We start from the raw sequence: 17,970 nt of genomic DNA on the forward strand, positions 1-17,970 counted from the left end.
TCACTCCCAGTTTTCAGCCTCTATAATTGCAATGTTTAGAGATAAAAGAAAAAAATGGCAGGGTGTATCTTTCATTCTTTTCTGTACATTATCTGCAGCTCTCACTTAACGTGCTTCATGCCAGAGGATCATGCCATTGCTTGCTACCACTTACTGTTTTATGTACCTGCACGTTTCAGAAGTTATGTTTTATGGCAGTGGGTCCTCCAAGACTGGATCGAAGTCAGCAGATGTTCAGCAATAGCTCTGTGTGTGGCCCTTATGCAAAATGAGGGGATATCAAATATGTAAGAGGAGAATATTTTGCTACCATATAACAGCACAGTAAATACCAAAACCAAAAAAAAATGGCAGGTGGATGAATTTTCCTTTTCCTCGCTATGGGAAGGTTACACTGCTATAACTCTCCTGACTCTTAACACAATTGTGCCTCAGTTTTACCAGCACAGGTGAGATGAGAAGAGGCCCAGTAAAGACCTAAGAAAGGAGAGCCCAAGTACTGGTTTGCTTCCTTGTCTCTATATACAGTAATACTTCAGATTGCTTAGATCTGAATGAATTGACAAGGAATCAGTTTGAGGCAAATACAAGGCATGCATGCCTAGAGAAAAGACTTGTATCATTATGACAAACACACCAGGAATTAGGGCTCTCCCATATCCTCTAGGACACAAAGTGACCCAGCACCTGGAGCCAGCAGGGGTGTGACCCATGGCTTTCTGCCTGCTGCAAGAGCTCACACAGACCAGAAGGATGTCTGAATCCAGATTGCATCCAAAGTCTCCAGTCTAAGGCTACACTTGAATTTGTGTCTATAAAGCAACTTCTGTCCCTTGCATGAATAAGGCTCACATATGCAAAGATGAGCAGTTCCCAGAATAAGCCCCAAGCTGCCCCACAGCTGCCTGTGCTGGAGAACAGTGGTGGGGTTACGAAGTAGTAGTGTTGTTCTGCAGCTGTCACACAACCCGACAACGAGGAGCTGTGATCTCCTGTCACACATGCAAAGAATTAACCTTCAAACCTAATTACATTAACACTGCTGTTCGCTACTAAAGCTGTCCCAGGGAAATAAGATTGATTTCTGAATGTGCAAATGATTAAGCATTACATTCATGTTGTTCCTTGTGTACTTTAGGCAACATGATGCCTTTTAAAAAAATCAACATAAAAACAGCATTATGCTGGCAATTCCTTAAATAATGGGACTTCCTGGATGACTTGCAGAAGTGTATGGGTCTTCTGTAAAATGCTGAATACTGCAGGCTAAGATCCATTGCACAATAAGGTCCTGATGCTTTTAATTACCTCTTTTGCAGATATTTGAAATATAATAATATAAATTCTGAAGTAAAAAGCTATTTTTGAGAAGAAAACATTTTATAGTTTTCAAATCTCCTCAAACTTTTCATTCCTCTTTTTCCATTAAGCCATCACAATTCTTAAAAACGTAGTGGCAAATTCTGAATTGCAATGACAGAAAGTCAAGAAAGACAAGATGAGTATGGATTTTAGGATATGAATGCTAGTACATAACGGGAGTGTTAATGGTCACTTTAATTAGGTCCTCAGAAATAAAATATTTGTAAGTACTATAATTCTGCTAATTAGTACATAATTTTCAGTACACAAAATTCATCCTCGGCATAATCCATTTGGTTTCAGGAATCAATTTTGGTCCATCATGGTAAACAGACTAAACATATGCACTTACTGTTTTAAGTAATGGCTAGGTAGACACGCTGCTTTCTATGCTTCCCAATCTACAGAAGTACCAAATCTAGAGTCAATGAATAACTGAGTTAATGATGATGAGGAATATTACATGCAATAGATATTTTACAATACCTCTGAAATGTGTCCACTTGATTTACAGAACCATCACCACTCCTGTATAAGTCCCAGATTGTGTGTAGGGGCGATTTCCTTGGCTCTCTGCAGCTGTGTTTTTTTGGTTTGGTTTGGTTTGGTTTTGAGTTTTTGGTGGTGGTGGTGGTTTTTTCCTCTGAGAGAGAAGGGGATATGTCTTTAATTCTTACTTGGAATAAAAGTTTCATGATAGGAAATTGGTGTGGAACAGAGTAGAAACTGACTTTCATATAGGACCTTTTTTCCCCTTCCAGTAATCTTATAGATTGTAAGAAGAATTTTCTACAAAATCCAGTGACAAGGGTAATAGAATTAATAAGATTTGTTATTACTAAATGAAAATAAAACTATAAAAATGTTATTTCTATTTTTTGAAAAAGCTTTTTTTTTTTGCCTAATCACTATAAAATCTATCAGTATTATTTTTGCATTGGAACTTGTTGCTGGGGATATTGTAAGATAGCATTAATATGATGTAAAAGAAAAGTTGCACATAAGTACAGCAGTAGATGCATTTTGAGTATATATTAAATGAGGCCCTTATTTCCTCATAAGCAACAGGAGGGTAGCACAAGTGTATGTGGAAAGAGGAATTTCTGTGTATGTGCTTATTTCAATACAGAGGAATAAGAAACTGTAGTGGTTTGAACCAGGTTTTCCCCCTGAAACTCAGAAAGTGGTAACCCCCAGGGGGTGGTGACCCTTGGGGTTTGACCCAATCAGTGCTCCTGCAAAATATAAACATATCTCTCTGGACCAGAAGAGAAGCAGTAGTACTTGTTAATTGTTAGAAGAAGGGGGGCCATGTTGTGAGAGCCACGAGGAAGGGGCTGAGAGAGCCCTGGGGGCTCTGCCCCCCCCTCCAGCCCCCGGCTGGGGGGCTATGTGGACTTGGAATGGTGTTGAACTGAACTAAGTGCCTGTGGCTGAGAAGTTGGAGGAGTTTTCTCCACTGTGAGTGGGCAGACGGAGCAACAGGGACAGCAGTGTCCGAGAGCAGTGGCAAAGAGCCAACAGATAAGAACCAGAAGAAGCAGCAGAAGCCGGTATGCTGCATGGAAGACACAGAGGTATCTGAGGAAAAGAAAAAGCAGCAGCAGGAAGAGAAAAGAGCCAGCAGCAGAGACAGAGTTTGTTGGGGTAAGAACTAAATAACCAAAACCCCCAAACTCCCCTGGAGACTCCTCTGAAGAGAGAGGAGGATGATTGGACTCACTTGAAGAGTCTTGGAGTGCAGTATGCACTGAGAGAAGAGCAAGAAGCTCATGGCCTCCTGAGAGATAAGCCAGGACGGCCGAAGGAATGTGTGTGTGTGTGTGGGGTGACCTTGGCCCCCCCTGCTCCAGCTTCAGAGAAGCTGGCAGCCATCTTTGAGTCAGAGCATGGGAGCTCTGTGAAGGGGCTTGAGTCCCCTGAAGATAACGACTGTCGCGAAGACCCCTGTGCTTCGCGATATGACCGTGGTGACGCGCCCTTTGTCCTGGGAAACGCAGTCCACGGAAAGACCCCTTGTTTGGAGACAAGAGGCCGAGAGAGGCTTGGAGGCCTCCCTCGTGTGTGCTGGCAGAGAGCCAGCAACTGCTGCTGCCTGGAAGAGGAGAGCCTGCTGCCTAGAGAGAGATCTGCTGCTGAGAGACTGGAAGGGGTCTTTTCTTCTTCTTCTCTCCTGGACTTTTATTTGGAGGGAGAAGAGATTTGGCCCACTGTAAATATTATTGTCATGGTAGAAATAGAAATAGAGTTAAGATTATATGTAATGTATTATAGTATAAGTATTTATTTATGTGTATAGTCATTGTAATATATTCCTTTCCCCCCATATTGAGTCTTGTGTTTTTGTCTGGAAAACCCATCTCACACAGGGTTGAGATGTGGGAGGGGGGCTAGGAATCAGAATTGGATTTTGGGCCTTTTCAAACCATGACAGAAACCTAATTCAACAAAATAATTATTCATGCTCATATGTAATTAAAATGCAGATTTTGCACATTTGTTTATAAAACACAAAGGATTTTCCTTCCCACATATTCTTTTGTAGGGGCAAACTAGTAAAACATTTGGATATGCATTGAGGCACAGGCCCCTGCCCTTTTGATGTCAATGTGAATTTTGCCATGGCTTCACGTACTGGAGGATTAGTGAAGCAGATGCCATAGCCAACAAACTTGAAGTGCTATATCTACTCATTTACTTTATTTCCAGATATACTAAGCTAAGCAGAGTCTGCGCTTCTCAGGTATGTCTGTGACTATGGACACACAGAGCCAGGGATCCAAAGCTGCCAAAACATGTTTTGCAGTGGTATATGTCATAAAGAGGTGAAGGTAAATTTTATCAGTCAGAGTCTGAAGAAAGAAATCACAGAATAATCACTCATTTTTGGACTGATAACTGTTGGAACATTTAGCCTAAAGGGTAATTTTTCAGCAAGTTATTAGCATCAGAAAAAGGGGTTAGGATAAATGTACCTCCTCATTCATAACTCCAGCCAGTACAAAGCAAAAAAAATATGAAAAAGAAAACAAGTTAGGGTGGGTTGGATCAAACTGAAAAGATATTTACTTCACAGTAATGTCACTTCCCCTCTCTCATACATTGCAAAACCTACAGGCTGGGAAAATTACTGTGTTCTCCAGCATATAAGGGAGTACAGAAGACATATAAGCAAATCTTACTCTCTGCTAGAAATACTTTTTTGTCATCTGGGAAAGTTGAATTTCTCTTTGAGTGGCCTTACTCTGGTAACAAGAAAAGACAGTTAACATTTATTCATATGTTGTACTGATTAGGAAATATCTCTACAAACACAAGTTACTTAGAAACAGCAAGTCTGAAATAGGAGAAAACACCAAGAGAAAAACAAGCTGTAAATACATTTCAAAAGTGTATTTGTTTTTTTTCCTTTTTCTTTTCTTGACTAGCACCATCTGTACACAATAAAGTATGAACATAAATGTTTGGATAATAAAGATTTGCAAGGCACTTAAACAGTTTTTCTGGATAGGTTTTCTTTTAATGAACCTCTCAGTGGAAGTCTTACAACCGCCTTTTCTCCTTCCTCAGCTAATGCAGGGAAAGAAGTGTCTTCTGCCAGCAGTTCTTATTTACAGACATGTCCTTAAAGGTTCCTCAAAGTGCTCTTTTAGGCTAAGAGAATCAACTACCTTATATCTCCAATTTTCATGCTTGTCCTGTTTTTTCTAATACTAGACCTCTGTATAGTATAGCAAATCTCTCATACACACAGTTGAGACTTGACTCCAACCTTCATCCTCATTCTTTCGTCTTTGGGATGCTACTTGGAAGGGAAAAGGAGGATGGTAGAGATGCACATTGAAATTCTCTTGAGGTTCATACTTTATCGGCGTCTAGAGGTGATGTCAAAACAGGTGATCATCATAAGATGAGCCTTGCAGAAGTTGACACGGTTTTCCAAACGCTCAGTCACACATTCCAGGGCCTCAAGGTATTCCAGAGAATCCAGCTCAAATACCTGCTCCAGATCAACTGTGGGGGAAAAAAACCACACAGATAGGAAAAGTAAAAAAACACCCCAGTGGTTGTTGTTGGGAGAGTCAGAACTAATTCAAGTCTCCAGACCCACCAATATACAACATTATTACCTCTGGCTTGCCACTGTCGTTAAAAGTTGCCTTTTCTGCTTAATGGCTATTAAAATGGCACAGTGGCTTGCCCTTTGTGAAAAATACTTCTAAGCTGCATGAGATGCTTTCTTGAGTGATATGCTCTGCCATCCTCACCAGAGCTGCAGATGGTTTTTGCCACACTCCATCACCCTTAAGCAAATGCTGAGCACGAAGCATGTACTGACTTTCTCACACATTCTCCTGACCAGAAGGAGCTTTAAATAGCTGCTCTGTCCTGGGAGGACAAGTCCTTTGTTGAATTCAGAACTCAGAACTAGAAACCAATCCCTAGCCTCTTTGTTCCTCCCACCTTTCTCTGTTCCGTGTGATTCTCACTAGACCACTCAAACATGGCAAGGGAAGACATACACATAAAAACTCCAACTTAGGTGCCCATATGCTGCCAGAGACCAGCCAACAGCAGCTTCCATGGAAGCCAAGTGTGAGATATATTGTCTGGGCCAGCACTTCCCATCTTATCTAGTCCCTGTGGTCTTTGCAATCCTTGAGGCTTTCTGCATTTACCATCCGGGAACCAGAAGCAAAGGCATCACACTGTAAGTGAACAGCACTGTGTAGCAAATTCTCTGCTCTCTTTAAAACTGTCTTTTTTACTTCTCTTCCTTAATAGTGTTCCTGAAACCTATACCGTGGCTGTTTTGAAGGATGTACCAATCTAGTGTCAACTTAAGGCAACTGTCAAAGGAAGAGTTAGGATGCTGTAAGAGAACACATCAGCCAGCCTCCTTTTGCTACATACCATTATCCTAGATAAATTGCATATTGTGCTTTTTTTTCTAGAACTTTTTGATATGAACTTGTCTGCTTGCTCATACTAAAAATTGTTGTATAACTACTGCAGTACTCTTTATGTTTTTTTCCTTTAAGGTGCTGAGATCCTTCTTTATTTGAATGTGAATGATCTTTAAGCTCTCTGAACTTTACACATATAGTTATAAAAAATGGGCCAAATTCATTTTTCATGTAAGCCCCCTGGTGCCAAGGGACAAGTTTGCTCCACAGTGTTATTTTGTGGTAGAAGAGCAGATTTATAATATTGCTTATATGTTTGAGTGATCTGAGGCCAAAAAAGAAATCTCATTTTCAGGAGCTGTGAACTGAAACGCATGAATGTTAATCTACCAATGGCAATATCCACCACTAGAATGCTGTACCATTTCAACATTCAGCTCTCAGGCAAAAAGGATTGTTCAGTTCTCCTGTAAACATTTAATAAGAATTGTAGGAACTTGTTCTAGAAATACAATCAGTCTAAAACTTGCTCTTAGGTTATATGTTGGTTCATTTTAGTTCACAAACATAGTAGCTCACATCGCACTCTCTTACCACACATTTCTGCTCTCCTCCACCCACCCCCATTAGATAAACCAAAGGAAACCTATGAGTCCAGGCAATAAAAGGATGCCCTTACATTCACTAAGCCATTTATTAGGATCCAGCATCAGGTACTGTTTTGTCACCTCCAGTTCTCTCATTAACCATTCATACTTGGCCTTGACTTCAGCAATTCTCTGCTGGCGATGCTCCAGGATTTTCAGCTTGGCATTAAAACATATCACCTCCTGCCAAACAGGAAAAAGAAGCAAGGAAGGAATAGATGAAGAGGAGAAGAAATACTCAGATCCATTCAGTGAAATGATCTTCCAATCAATAATACTGACAATGAGCCATTTATCCTGAAAGCATATGAATCACTGCATGAAATCCATCATCTTTTTTATTTTTATTGCTTTTGTTTGGTTTTGATGTTTTCCATCAGTGAGCTTTGGAGACTTTGCAATGGTAGTTAATAATAAACCATAATAATTAATAACAGGCAGCATCTTGAAATTAGATTAACTGCGGTAAAACATTTCTGCTTTTTGTCACCAGAGTTTGCTAAGAAAACCTAAGCTCTTGGGAGAAGAAAATCCATTGCTTGCTGTATTGAAAGCCTAAATACACCCTTGTGCTTGGCACATAAGAAATGCAGTAGTCATATTTTAAAATAGAAAACTGGTAGCAATATCAAATTTAAAATATCCTTAAACAAAGGCAGTGTGTTATGAAAAGCTCTAGCAATCTACAATCATTAATAAAGATGATATATTTTCTGTAAAGATATGGAGCACAGTGACAGCACAGGGTGCAGTGCTGTCTGCAGACAAGAAGCCTGGCCTCATGTGACTTCTGAGAGGTGGCAGCCATCAAGACATGCAGCAAGTGACTCCACAGTGAGGGCTGTGCTACCCTTGCCAGTCTGGAAGTAATTCCAGTAATAGAACCATCCTCCTTCAAGCCTGTGTGAAGGTCTCAACACTATTCCACTTTTTTCTCTGTTAACGAATCTGCTGTGTGGGTGAAGTGCAGTGGAAAATCCACCGCAGAAAGTTTCTCCACACAAAATCATATCTGAGAACAACATCACAAACTGCCTAAACAAGTGATAAGAGATAGGAAGGAAAAGTGCCTTAAAATAATAATAAAGCCTGTATCCACAGTTACTCTAAAATACTCAACTTCAGATACTCCTCCCAATCTTTCATATCAAGAGCTGACCTTTACAATTTACACGCTCCAGGAGATTACACAGATTGCACTCACCTTGCTGTCCCCACCTCGCCGTCGCTGGAGCCTCTCCACATCATCTATCTCATAGACTTTGATCTCAAAGGGCTCCCCCAGGCCCCTCTGCCCACTTCGCAGTGGCCCATCCACCCAGCGGACCCCAGGGCTGTTGGCAGGTTTCCTTGCTGGGGATGTGGTATCCAGCGATAAAGCTGGAATAAGCCTCCGTCTCTGTGACCCTGCAAACGCAGAAAGTGCCACAGCATGTTAGCAGAGTTACTGCCTCTCCTTTCTGCCCCATCTGCAATCTACAAATTATATATATTTGGCCTTTTTGTGCACAGAAGAAAATGGAGGGAAAACCCAGGAAAGCCATGGGAGCTGTAGCTGCAATGTGCTGTACCCACTCCCCATGAGTCAGATCCTCATGTATTCTTTGGTGTCTGACTCCAGGATTTGATACTCAGAGGGCATAAGTACCCTAAAGTTTACAGAGCCTGTGTCTGCTCCCCTTTGCTTAGGTCTCAGTGTGTACAGGCGTGCCAATGAAGGACCAAAGCAGCAGGCTGGAACAGCTTTGTTTTCCTATCTCTTTACTGGTACTGACTCTCACAGCTGAAGGACAAGCATTAGCCAGCCTCTGCAAAGACCATCTCCAGGAGAGGTGTGGGTTTAGAGTTTTTTTAACCACAGCACAAAAAACACTGTGATACCCAAGCTCTTACACTATCCTGGAGTTGAGTGCCAGTATACCACCATCTAGTTCTTTGCATAATAAAACTGTAGGCTGACTAAAGCAGTAAAGCCAGTAGAGAGGACAAAATGCCTGCAGTAAGTACATCCAAGCTTGGTGGTTGCCACCAGACTCACATTAGCCTTGTCTCCGTTCAGTAGAATATTCTTCTAAAACATTTCCCATTTATGCACTTTCTGCAGCACTGATGATGGGCCAGACAGAAGCAGTAACAGGCTGGCAGGCCTGGCAGTCTCTGTGCCTGCTTCAATACCAGTGCTCGTGCACACCCGTCCTGCTTTATAATATCAGTGCAGTGGATGGGAGCACTGAAAAAGGCATCTGCCATGTGAGTTGCCAAGTCAGGGCCTAAGGTAAAGCAAGGAAGAAAATGTACGTCACTGGCCTAACAGCAGAGGTAAGAAAGCTAAACATGAGGTTTGTTGGAAGAAAGAAAAAACAGACACACAAAAAAGAAAAACAACTGGTTGCATTTCCTTGCTTGGTTTAGCACAATCAGAGCAATGGATGGGTTTACAAAAAAAAAAAAAATAAATTTGCAGCTGACAATTCCTGCAACGTCTCCCCTAGGAGGCAGCAGGAATAGAAGGGATGGGAGAAGCCAAAAACAAAAGCTGGAGCCAGCAAGTTTGAATGAAACTATTAACTGACTCTCTTGGCTGCAAGAATAAAAGTGATGCCAGCAGGGAAGACATGCAGAATGATTATGCAGATTTTATTTTAAAAACAAGATAAAAGCATTTATAGGAATATCCCGCATTACATTTATTGAGACTTGAATGCAAATAGTTTCAACATGTCTGTCAACTTGGTGCTTCAATGAAAGCCAAAAAAAAAAGAACACCAAACAAAACCCACCCAAAACAAAACCCTCCAAATATCTAGTGATTGCCTAGTTTTTGAATTTGCCAGTAACAAACCATTGCTGAGTTTCATTCATGGTAGTCTGTTTCTCTGCTGACTTTGTGAACTATCACATCTTATCCCATGATTTCTGAGTGCAGCAGTCTGTGCTAGAAACCAGCAGTTAAAGACCCGTAATTAACCTGTAAATGTTAGCTCTAAAATAGATGAGAATGGTCTATCTTGCTGTCTATCTGTAAAGCGTAGTCTACAGAGCTTTTAGTTGAATTCATCTGAGGTAATTGGATGCAAGAAAAGAAGAGCACAGCCAAAGCTGATGGACAGAGAGCTCTGCGTAGTCAGGGAGTTCTACAAGGCTGTTTTATACCAAACAGCCTGAGATCTGGACTGCCCATCCTGTGACACTTATAATAGTTGTATTTACTACTCAAACTGCAGCCCAGCAAAAAAGTTCATGCCAGAACAAATGAAGCCTTACAAATACAAGCAAGTAGGAGTTATTTTAGATCTGTAGTACCAGTCACTGGAAGTATTCAGTATTCACTTACCTTGAACACATTTCAGTTAATCTCTAGATTAAACTGCCTGATCAAGAGAAGAGTCAGATCTTGATAAAAGGAAAAGCAAGACCTGACCCATTACCATCGATAAAAACTGAAAACAATGAGAGAAATACAGTTTGGGAAGACCTCAACAAACTGTAATGCTAAGGGTGACTCTTGTCAGCAATGCTAGAGAAAGGTAATCAAATGGTGGGAGCAGACGCATACTTGAAGGGAAGTGAGACTATTAAATTTCGTTACATGCAGGAATACATCCTGCAACAGGCTCAGGCCCTCCTGGGAAACAAATCCTCTGCTTGCTTAGATGGGAAGGGCACTGAGTATAGTCCTAGTGTCACTCAAGATCAAAAGGATTCAGGCGTTAAATATATTTTAAAATATTTTTTAGGTTTTTGGTGTCCCACAGGAGCAGTCTTTCAAATTTTGTGAGTGTAAAAGCAATCTCTTTGCTGTTTCTCAACTTTTAGACCTGACAATATCTACAAGCATCAGATCTGACCTCCTGTTTAATGCACTGAGTGCTGTTAATTCTTTTTATTTTCTGTTCCACATTGGTGGTCACATCTCCTCTCTTGACATGCCTACAGACTAGCTCTAGCATTTCCAGGAAGCAGCTGAGCAGACTGGAAATTCCTTCTGCCCAGCTCTCCACGCATGGCTGAATTATGACTAAGGTAGTGCCTTTTTCTGTGATGTTTGATTTTCTTCCCCTTTTCCTCACTGTGGCTGTTAACATCACCTTCTTGTGCAATGAGGCACTTTTAAACCACCCCACTGGAAAAACTGCATCTCTGCCCAGAGACAAAGCCCAGGTCTGAGACTCTCTGGGAATGCAGGTGGATGGCTCTAATGCACCTTGCCATGAGAACAGCATCACGCTCCTACTTGGAGCAAAGCAAAACAGATGTCACTGGGGTATGAAGTACAGGGATGATAATAAATATTTTTGCATTTAGTTCCCATCCATATACGTTTGACTCAATGAGAAACAGAAGCCTGGGGTCTAGAAGGAGGGTTCCAACCTGAGGCTTCGTTTAACAGCACTTGCTTATCCCTTGGTGGACAGGCAGAGGGGACTACAGTATGGCAGGAGACATTAACTCATTATATTCTTCTGGTCAGAGCTCACGCCTGGATTGCCCATGGGTTATTACAACAAAAAAGCTGCTGGCTCTTGGTGCACTGGGGCAATGCAACAGGGCAGAGCCACCACAGGCTACCTGACTTACCACTGTTTGCCCCGGGGCTCCTTTGGGACACAGGTCTCCAAGTGGGTACAACTATGTGAGATGCAGAGAGGAAAGAGAAAGAGAGATGTCTTTTTATCTGAGCCTTGAATGCTGACTCAGGATGATTTATTTGAGGTTTAGAGTGCTTTGAGGGGAAATTAAATGAAAGATCTTCTTCATCTTTCCAGTAAGGCAAAACCAGATCTAGTTTATTCTAAACATGCACTAATTAACAGGCTGTTTATTAGTCCTGGTACAGAAAACAACAGTGTCTTTTGACAAGAGACTCCTGCCACTGACCTCTCCATTTAGCCTCTGTTTTTTTTCTGACATTACCTTAATTGGGATCAGTAAGGAGATACAGCCAAAGCAGAGCTTCAGGATGAGTGTCACAAAGCAGCTGACAGCTTGCTCATCCGTAACAACACACAGACACAACAATTAAATTGTTAAAATTAATACAGTTTTTCCTTTACATAGAAAATACCCATTTGAAGTCCTAAATTTTTTGGGAGCACTTGATGGAGTTAGGATCTTATCAATTTTGACTGTACAATTAATAAAATGTTTTGTAGGAATTATATCGCACTGCTCCTCTACTTCCTCACACATGACTTACGAAGAAAGTGGACAGCCAGGGAGCTCAACAGGAGCAGCTCTCAGCATGTCCCTCCCACCTCTGCCCCACCTCTGCCCCTCGGCAAACTGGCTGACCCTCCTGCCATGTAAATGGGATTAATTTCTCCATTCAAAAAAGAAATTTATACTAAAAATCAATCTTGAAATCCAGTAAGATGAACCCAGGACAGAATAACCACATGTTCATTTATGACCATGCAGCATGTAAAGCAACATGTAATTTGCTAAATGTCTTGAAGGATATGTTTTTTACTTAGTTTGAATTTATCCACACTCCTGAGCCTATCTGGACTGTGAATAACCAGGCTATGAAATAGTCCTCAAAATGTGCAGGATACAAGATCTGCTTTTGCAATAGATCTGTTGCTCTACCTTGAGCTATAGGTTAAGGTTTGGCCAGGTTACATTTAAGGTACAGAGACTAGCAAAGCAGTGAAGGTGCGTGGTGTGAAAGCAGATCTGACTGAAGAGTGGCACTTGAAGGAACATGCTTTAGAAAAGACAAGCTCAGAGAAGCCTTAAGGTATGAGAAATACAGAACAAGGGTAACTGTAAGGATAAGAAGACACACTGATCTCAGCAAAATTGCCAACATGCATAAGGATGTGTGCTTAAAAAGTATGTGTTGACCAGGTAGATGCTTTAAAAAGTCTGGTTTTGCTTAAGTACTGTATATTTTGAAATGTTCCCCTTAGATTGCTTTCCAAGCACACACTCCACACTGAGCATCTTCTCTGTGAAAAAGGTAAAGGCAAAAACTGCAAATACAAAATTTTAATGAAAAGCAGTGTGATGCTTATCTCTTCAAACCAGGATACATCTGAATGGGATTCAAAACAATGGCTGTCCTAGAAATTTCAAGTTGTTTCAAACAGAAAATGAAACTGTAACTTGATATAACATCATTTCAGAAGTTTATAGTGTGTGCTCAAAGGCAGGATGTGCAGCCAAAGCAATTCCCTGCAGCACTTAATGTTATGGGATGTAAAATTGCCTTTCTGTACAGAACTTGCTCTTCAGCATTTTGGTTTTTTCTCACCAGACAGTCCAAGGCAATTACTAAAACCAGTCCTGGCTAACTAGAGAAGTACCCCTAAGCTCCCACCATTCCTTGTGTAGCTTAATTTCCAAGAAATATTGTGCCTCCAATAGTAATAGCATCAATGTCAATTGTAGCATCAAATTGTTTGTTTACCAGCAAAGATTATCTGTCCTGTTCCTCCTGCTGCTCCTCACTGTCTGACAACAGAACTCCTGTTTTGTTTGAGTTGAAAACATGATGCTGACTTTGCCTCTCATTCTCATTTCCTAATGGGATCTGCCCTTATGGGCAATTGTCCATGACTGAACCAACTCCTCCCGAACCTTTAACCTCCATTCTCCTAGTTTATTTTATAGTGCACTTTGCCCAGTGTAGAGCACATAGATAGCACATTCACTTCTCAGATTTTCACACAGTTTGCACAGGTCCTCTCCTGATTACTGAAGACTTTGCCAATGTTTTCCAGTGGAAGGCCCCCCTGAAGGGGGTGGGGACTTCACTGTAAGTATTTAGAGTACTCCAAAGATCAAAGAATCCAGGCGTGTAATTCCAGAAAATCTAAATAGCATTCACTCATCCTGACAACTCAGATTACACAGATTTCATAGGAAGGACCATGTTGCACCCAAACATATGGAATAGGAAATACTGACAGGATATATTGTTCAGAAGAAAATTTTCTATGCCCACCTCATTGTAAAATAATTCAGACCATATTCTGTATTGACTTTTATGCAATCCCACTATTGTGAATTCATAAGAAGTACGAGGACACTTGATGGAAGAAATCACTGCGGCCTGTATATAGGAACAAAGCAACCCTTTTTTGTAATACTCCATCCATACCTATACTAGATATGCTGCTTCTGTACTGGTATAAGGATATGCTGATGTACAGCCAACTCCTAACTTTTTTTCTATCTACACATTTAATTTCTTAACCTTGCTTTTTGAATTACTGTCTTGTTTTAAAAGGAGCAGCTTTTCAGGGCAGTTTAGAGCTAGTGAATGAGCACTGATGAAACTGCTGAAACCAGATCAGGAAGCAGTCCTCCTGTAACGTGGCAGGTTGACAAGTAATCTGGGAGATGCTCCACGGAAGATGCACACCACCCACAATTCCTAGCAAAAAACAACCAGAGTCTCTTCTAAACATTTATCTCACTTTTGACTGGATTTTGGTTTAACAGGTATTTGTCAGCATTGTGGCATTATTTAAGAAGATGCTTATTGTTACTACAGTACTGCACTAAATAGCTGCACCAGTCGCTTGGGCAGCAAAGGCAGAGGCTGGAGGGGGAAGGGGCTCTAAAGCCAGAGGATTTGCTCCCAACAGGACAGTAGTGGAGGCATTCCAGTGAGCTAATTCTGTGGCAGTGTCAGGAGCAGGTTTTATTTACACCCAGCCTAATGGTGTGCGACTCAGTCATGCATGTTACATGGAGCCTTCACCGTGCACAATAGCCTGCTGCCACTTCCTCTATTAAATCATTCCTATGTTCATGTGGCTGAAAGCTCAGTGCTGGCATGCAGTAGTCAAGCGTGTAAAAAATGATTACTCTGATCCCTTTCAACACAGATTTGCTGCATGAAATGGCCTGGCTTTGACCTGGGAAAATCAATGCTGTTGTTTTAATGAACAAAAAAAAAATTGGAGCTGAAGCCTGCACTTCCCCTCCCTTTGCTCCCCCCAGGGCTGTCCAGCCAGCAAGTCACATGCATAAAGTGGTCACCCCCATGCAAACAGCATTTTCCCGTATAATTCTAAACATCCTTTGTCACAGTAAAGGTATAATGCAGGATATCAATTAGCTACTATCACTTTTAAGCAAGTTAAAGTAGAAATGCTGGAAATGCCCTACAGCTTTCTGATACAAAGGGCAATTTTCAGCTCCCTACACTGTCCCTTAGGCAGTCTAAACATGAACCAAATTCCTTTTCACTTGGATTCAACAAGAAAAGCCCAGACTCTCTTTGTTGGTGTTTTGTTTTATCATTATCATTTTGGCCATGTTTCAAAATGTGATGCTTTGCAATGTTAGTTGGAGACGGACTTTCATAATTTACAGTCTGTGGATTCAGCCTCTGGCTTTTTCTGCTGCCTTCATAGACAGGGCTAAGTGCTTCCAGAGAGTGAATATGTTCAAGTATAGAATTTTCAGGGCTTTCCAGGAACCTCTAAATCTCCATCTTTAAAACCATCCCACCAGTGAAAGCTAGAGTACACTAGTAAGAGAGAAAAGGACTCTATATGTAGATAATTATTGTCATATCTTAACATTCTATCCTTTTATTAAAGTGTTTAAAATCATGTAGCAATTTGCTCTACTTTGGTGTTGAAAGTTAGTCCTGAGAAAGAGCCTCAAGGAGACATCAAACTTTACTGTGAATGCCATCAAATGCTGCAGCAGGAATCTTTAATTATCTATAGTCAGACAGGTTCCAACTCAGGGCACAGGTTTAAACTTCAGGAAGTCAGCATTTGAAAACCTTAATTTTGCCCAGTCGTGTTTCTACTTGGCCTGACTTTCAACAGCCGCCCTTAGGTTCTTCCCTTCTGATGTTTACTGATACTTAACATTCAGGAAAAGGATAAACTGGCCCTGACTGACCCAACTTGAAAATGCTTTACAGGGAAGGACTTTATGCCCAAAGTCTCATGTCTTCAAACTGTCTCCTTCCTTCTCACATCTTCCTCTCATGCCCAAGTCTGTGTCTTTGCTCCCATGAGTGGGTCTGTGCACGCCAACTGAGAGGCAGTGGTCCCACCGACATGTTATGATTGTTGCACACTTCCTGCTTCCCCAAGCCTGCTCGGGCCACAGATCACTGCCCTGAGTGTTTCACCTTGCTGGCACAAGCCCTGCCACCAGTAAAGCTCCTGGCCCAGACTCAGTTCCAAAAAGTCTCAACTGGAGAAATCAAAGCAGACACACTCCTTAGCACAGGTCCATCCCATCTCAGCAGAGTGCTGCAAGCAGTGACAGACTGCAGCCTATAGGTCTAACTCAATGTACATAGGATGGAGACTCTCTTAAGCACCCAACCCTATTCCCAAAGGGAACAGGAAAGAAAAAAGCCTCAGAAAGATCTGTGTGTCTTCATGAAAAAGCCTAATTATGATAATCATCTCAGAGACCCTCCTGTTCTGCTGTTCCCGGGGAAGGTTTCATTATAGACAGCACTGAAACACTGTAAGGGACCAGAACCTGTAAATAACATCTGTAGGAGAGGGCAGCAGAAGGTAGAAACAAGGCATTTATGCACATTACGTGAGAATGCAATCAGCACCTGCCTTTACTGGGTAAACCTCATTAGAGCCTGGGCTCTTGCTTCGCTGCTAGCTCACAGTGGGCAAGACGTGGAGCTAACACCAAAGCTGCATCTCTGAAATCATCCAGTCATGTTTGCATTGAGAATTATCTTAAAGTAAAGCCCCCATACAGCAAAACTAAACTCAGGAAAAGATGCTAAAAATCAAATCAGAAGAGCAAAAAGCAGGTAGATAACACTTTTGATCTAAAGACCCTGCTGTCACTTTTTTTGTACCACCATTATCTACTTTTATGAACTGGTAACCAGAGAACACAAAAATTACACAAGTTGCCCAAGGCGATACAGTGAACCAGCAGTACACCAGAGAATACAACATAGATCTTGCAAGTCCTAATCTGCCACCCTGCCTGCCTCCCTCTCATATCTGTTGCATCCTCAGGAGATAAATATGGCTTTTGCAAAATGGAGTTCAACCAGAATGCACTTCCTGATCACATACAGGAATATGTATTATAAAAGTACCCTTATTATTGCCTTTCCATGGAGTAGCACAGGGCCATTGAAATTGGAATTACTGAGGAATTAAAAAGTAATACTGATAATGGTACAAACTATGCCCCCACACTTCAGTGCCCTGCTCAAAACAGCTCTGTCTACCCAAGAGGGAGGAGAATGGAGCCACAGAGATATGGCTGAGATGCCAATTGTTTCTTACAGGGAAAGGGTAATGGAGTGAGCAAAAAAATCAAAGAAAACATAGTTGCGCATATGATTGTGGTCAGAGAGGGAGGAAGGGCCTGCCGTAAAAAGAAAATAAATGAAACTCTCCTCTCCACCGCTCAGCAATGGGAGGGGAGAATGTATGGCAAAGTCAGTTGTAGTTGAGGTTAGGAGTCACGGGTGCTTGTAATTTAACCCTGGATCTGGCTCTCACTTGGTTGAGGGCACTGGGCAAGGCAGTAAAATTCTCCACCTTCTTTTCTCCATCTGTAAAATGAGGTTTGGAATAATACTTGAAATGCAGGGTCAATTAAAGAGCAGCTGTACAAAGCTTTGAAATGTACAACTGTAGATCAGGGCTAAATAGCTCTGTTTCTGCCATAAACAGTCACTTTGGGCCAATACATGCTGACATGATGTTATAGAACAAATATTAGATGATACAAAGATGGGAATGTTGATTAAATGGATAGGTTAGCTTCAGGGGAAAGGCTTATGTGCATCATAATATAAACACATGAGTTTTCAATGGGTACCAGAATTCAAGAAGCAAATATATATTTTCTATTTTCTTCTAATTTTGTACATACACAGTTTTGTATGGGGCTGTCTGTGAACTGTACAGGTACTCAGGCAGAGCACAAAATTTAACCTAAGGCTAACAGTGAAGGATATGAATTAGCTGTATCCTTCAAAAGCTGTCAATTTATGTCTGATGCTTCATGTATGACATTCAGGGCAGAAGCACCTACACATACAAATAATGCACGTAAGAGCACTGAAAGACAAGATCTTAATC

At 41.4% G+C, this 17,970-nt stretch overlaps 1 protein-coding gene across 1 annotated transcript in view; it reads right to left on the minus strand.

The window, feature by feature from the left end:
• Nucleotides 1–2,243: 2,243 nt before the first annotated feature.
• Nucleotides 2,244–17,970, minus strand: part of KIF26B (kinesin family member 26B) — a 284,115-nt gene continuing 268,388 nt past the window's right edge. The window contains exons 13-16 of the mRNA XM_027683763.1: nt 8,121–8,323; nt 6,949–7,099; nt 3,801–5,376; nt 2,244–2,503 (exon numbers count right to left, since the gene is read on the minus strand). Coding sequence (XP_027539564.1) covers nt 5,228–5,376; nt 6,949–7,099; nt 8,121–8,323 — 503 coding nt within the window. The 3' untranslated portion in view covers nt 2,244–2,503; nt 3,801–5,227. The remainder of the gene's footprint in view (nt 2,504–3,800; nt 5,377–6,948; nt 7,100–8,120; nt 8,324–17,970) is intronic.

This window comes from Neopelma chrysocephalum, unplaced genomic scaffold, assembly GCF_003984885.1.
Source record: "Neopelma chrysocephalum unplaced genomic scaffold, ASM398488v2 Primary Assembly neopelma1_23, whole genome shotgun sequence".
NCBI classification, from domain to species: Eukaryota; Metazoa; Chordata; class Aves; order Passeriformes; family Pipridae; genus Neopelma; species Neopelma chrysocephalum.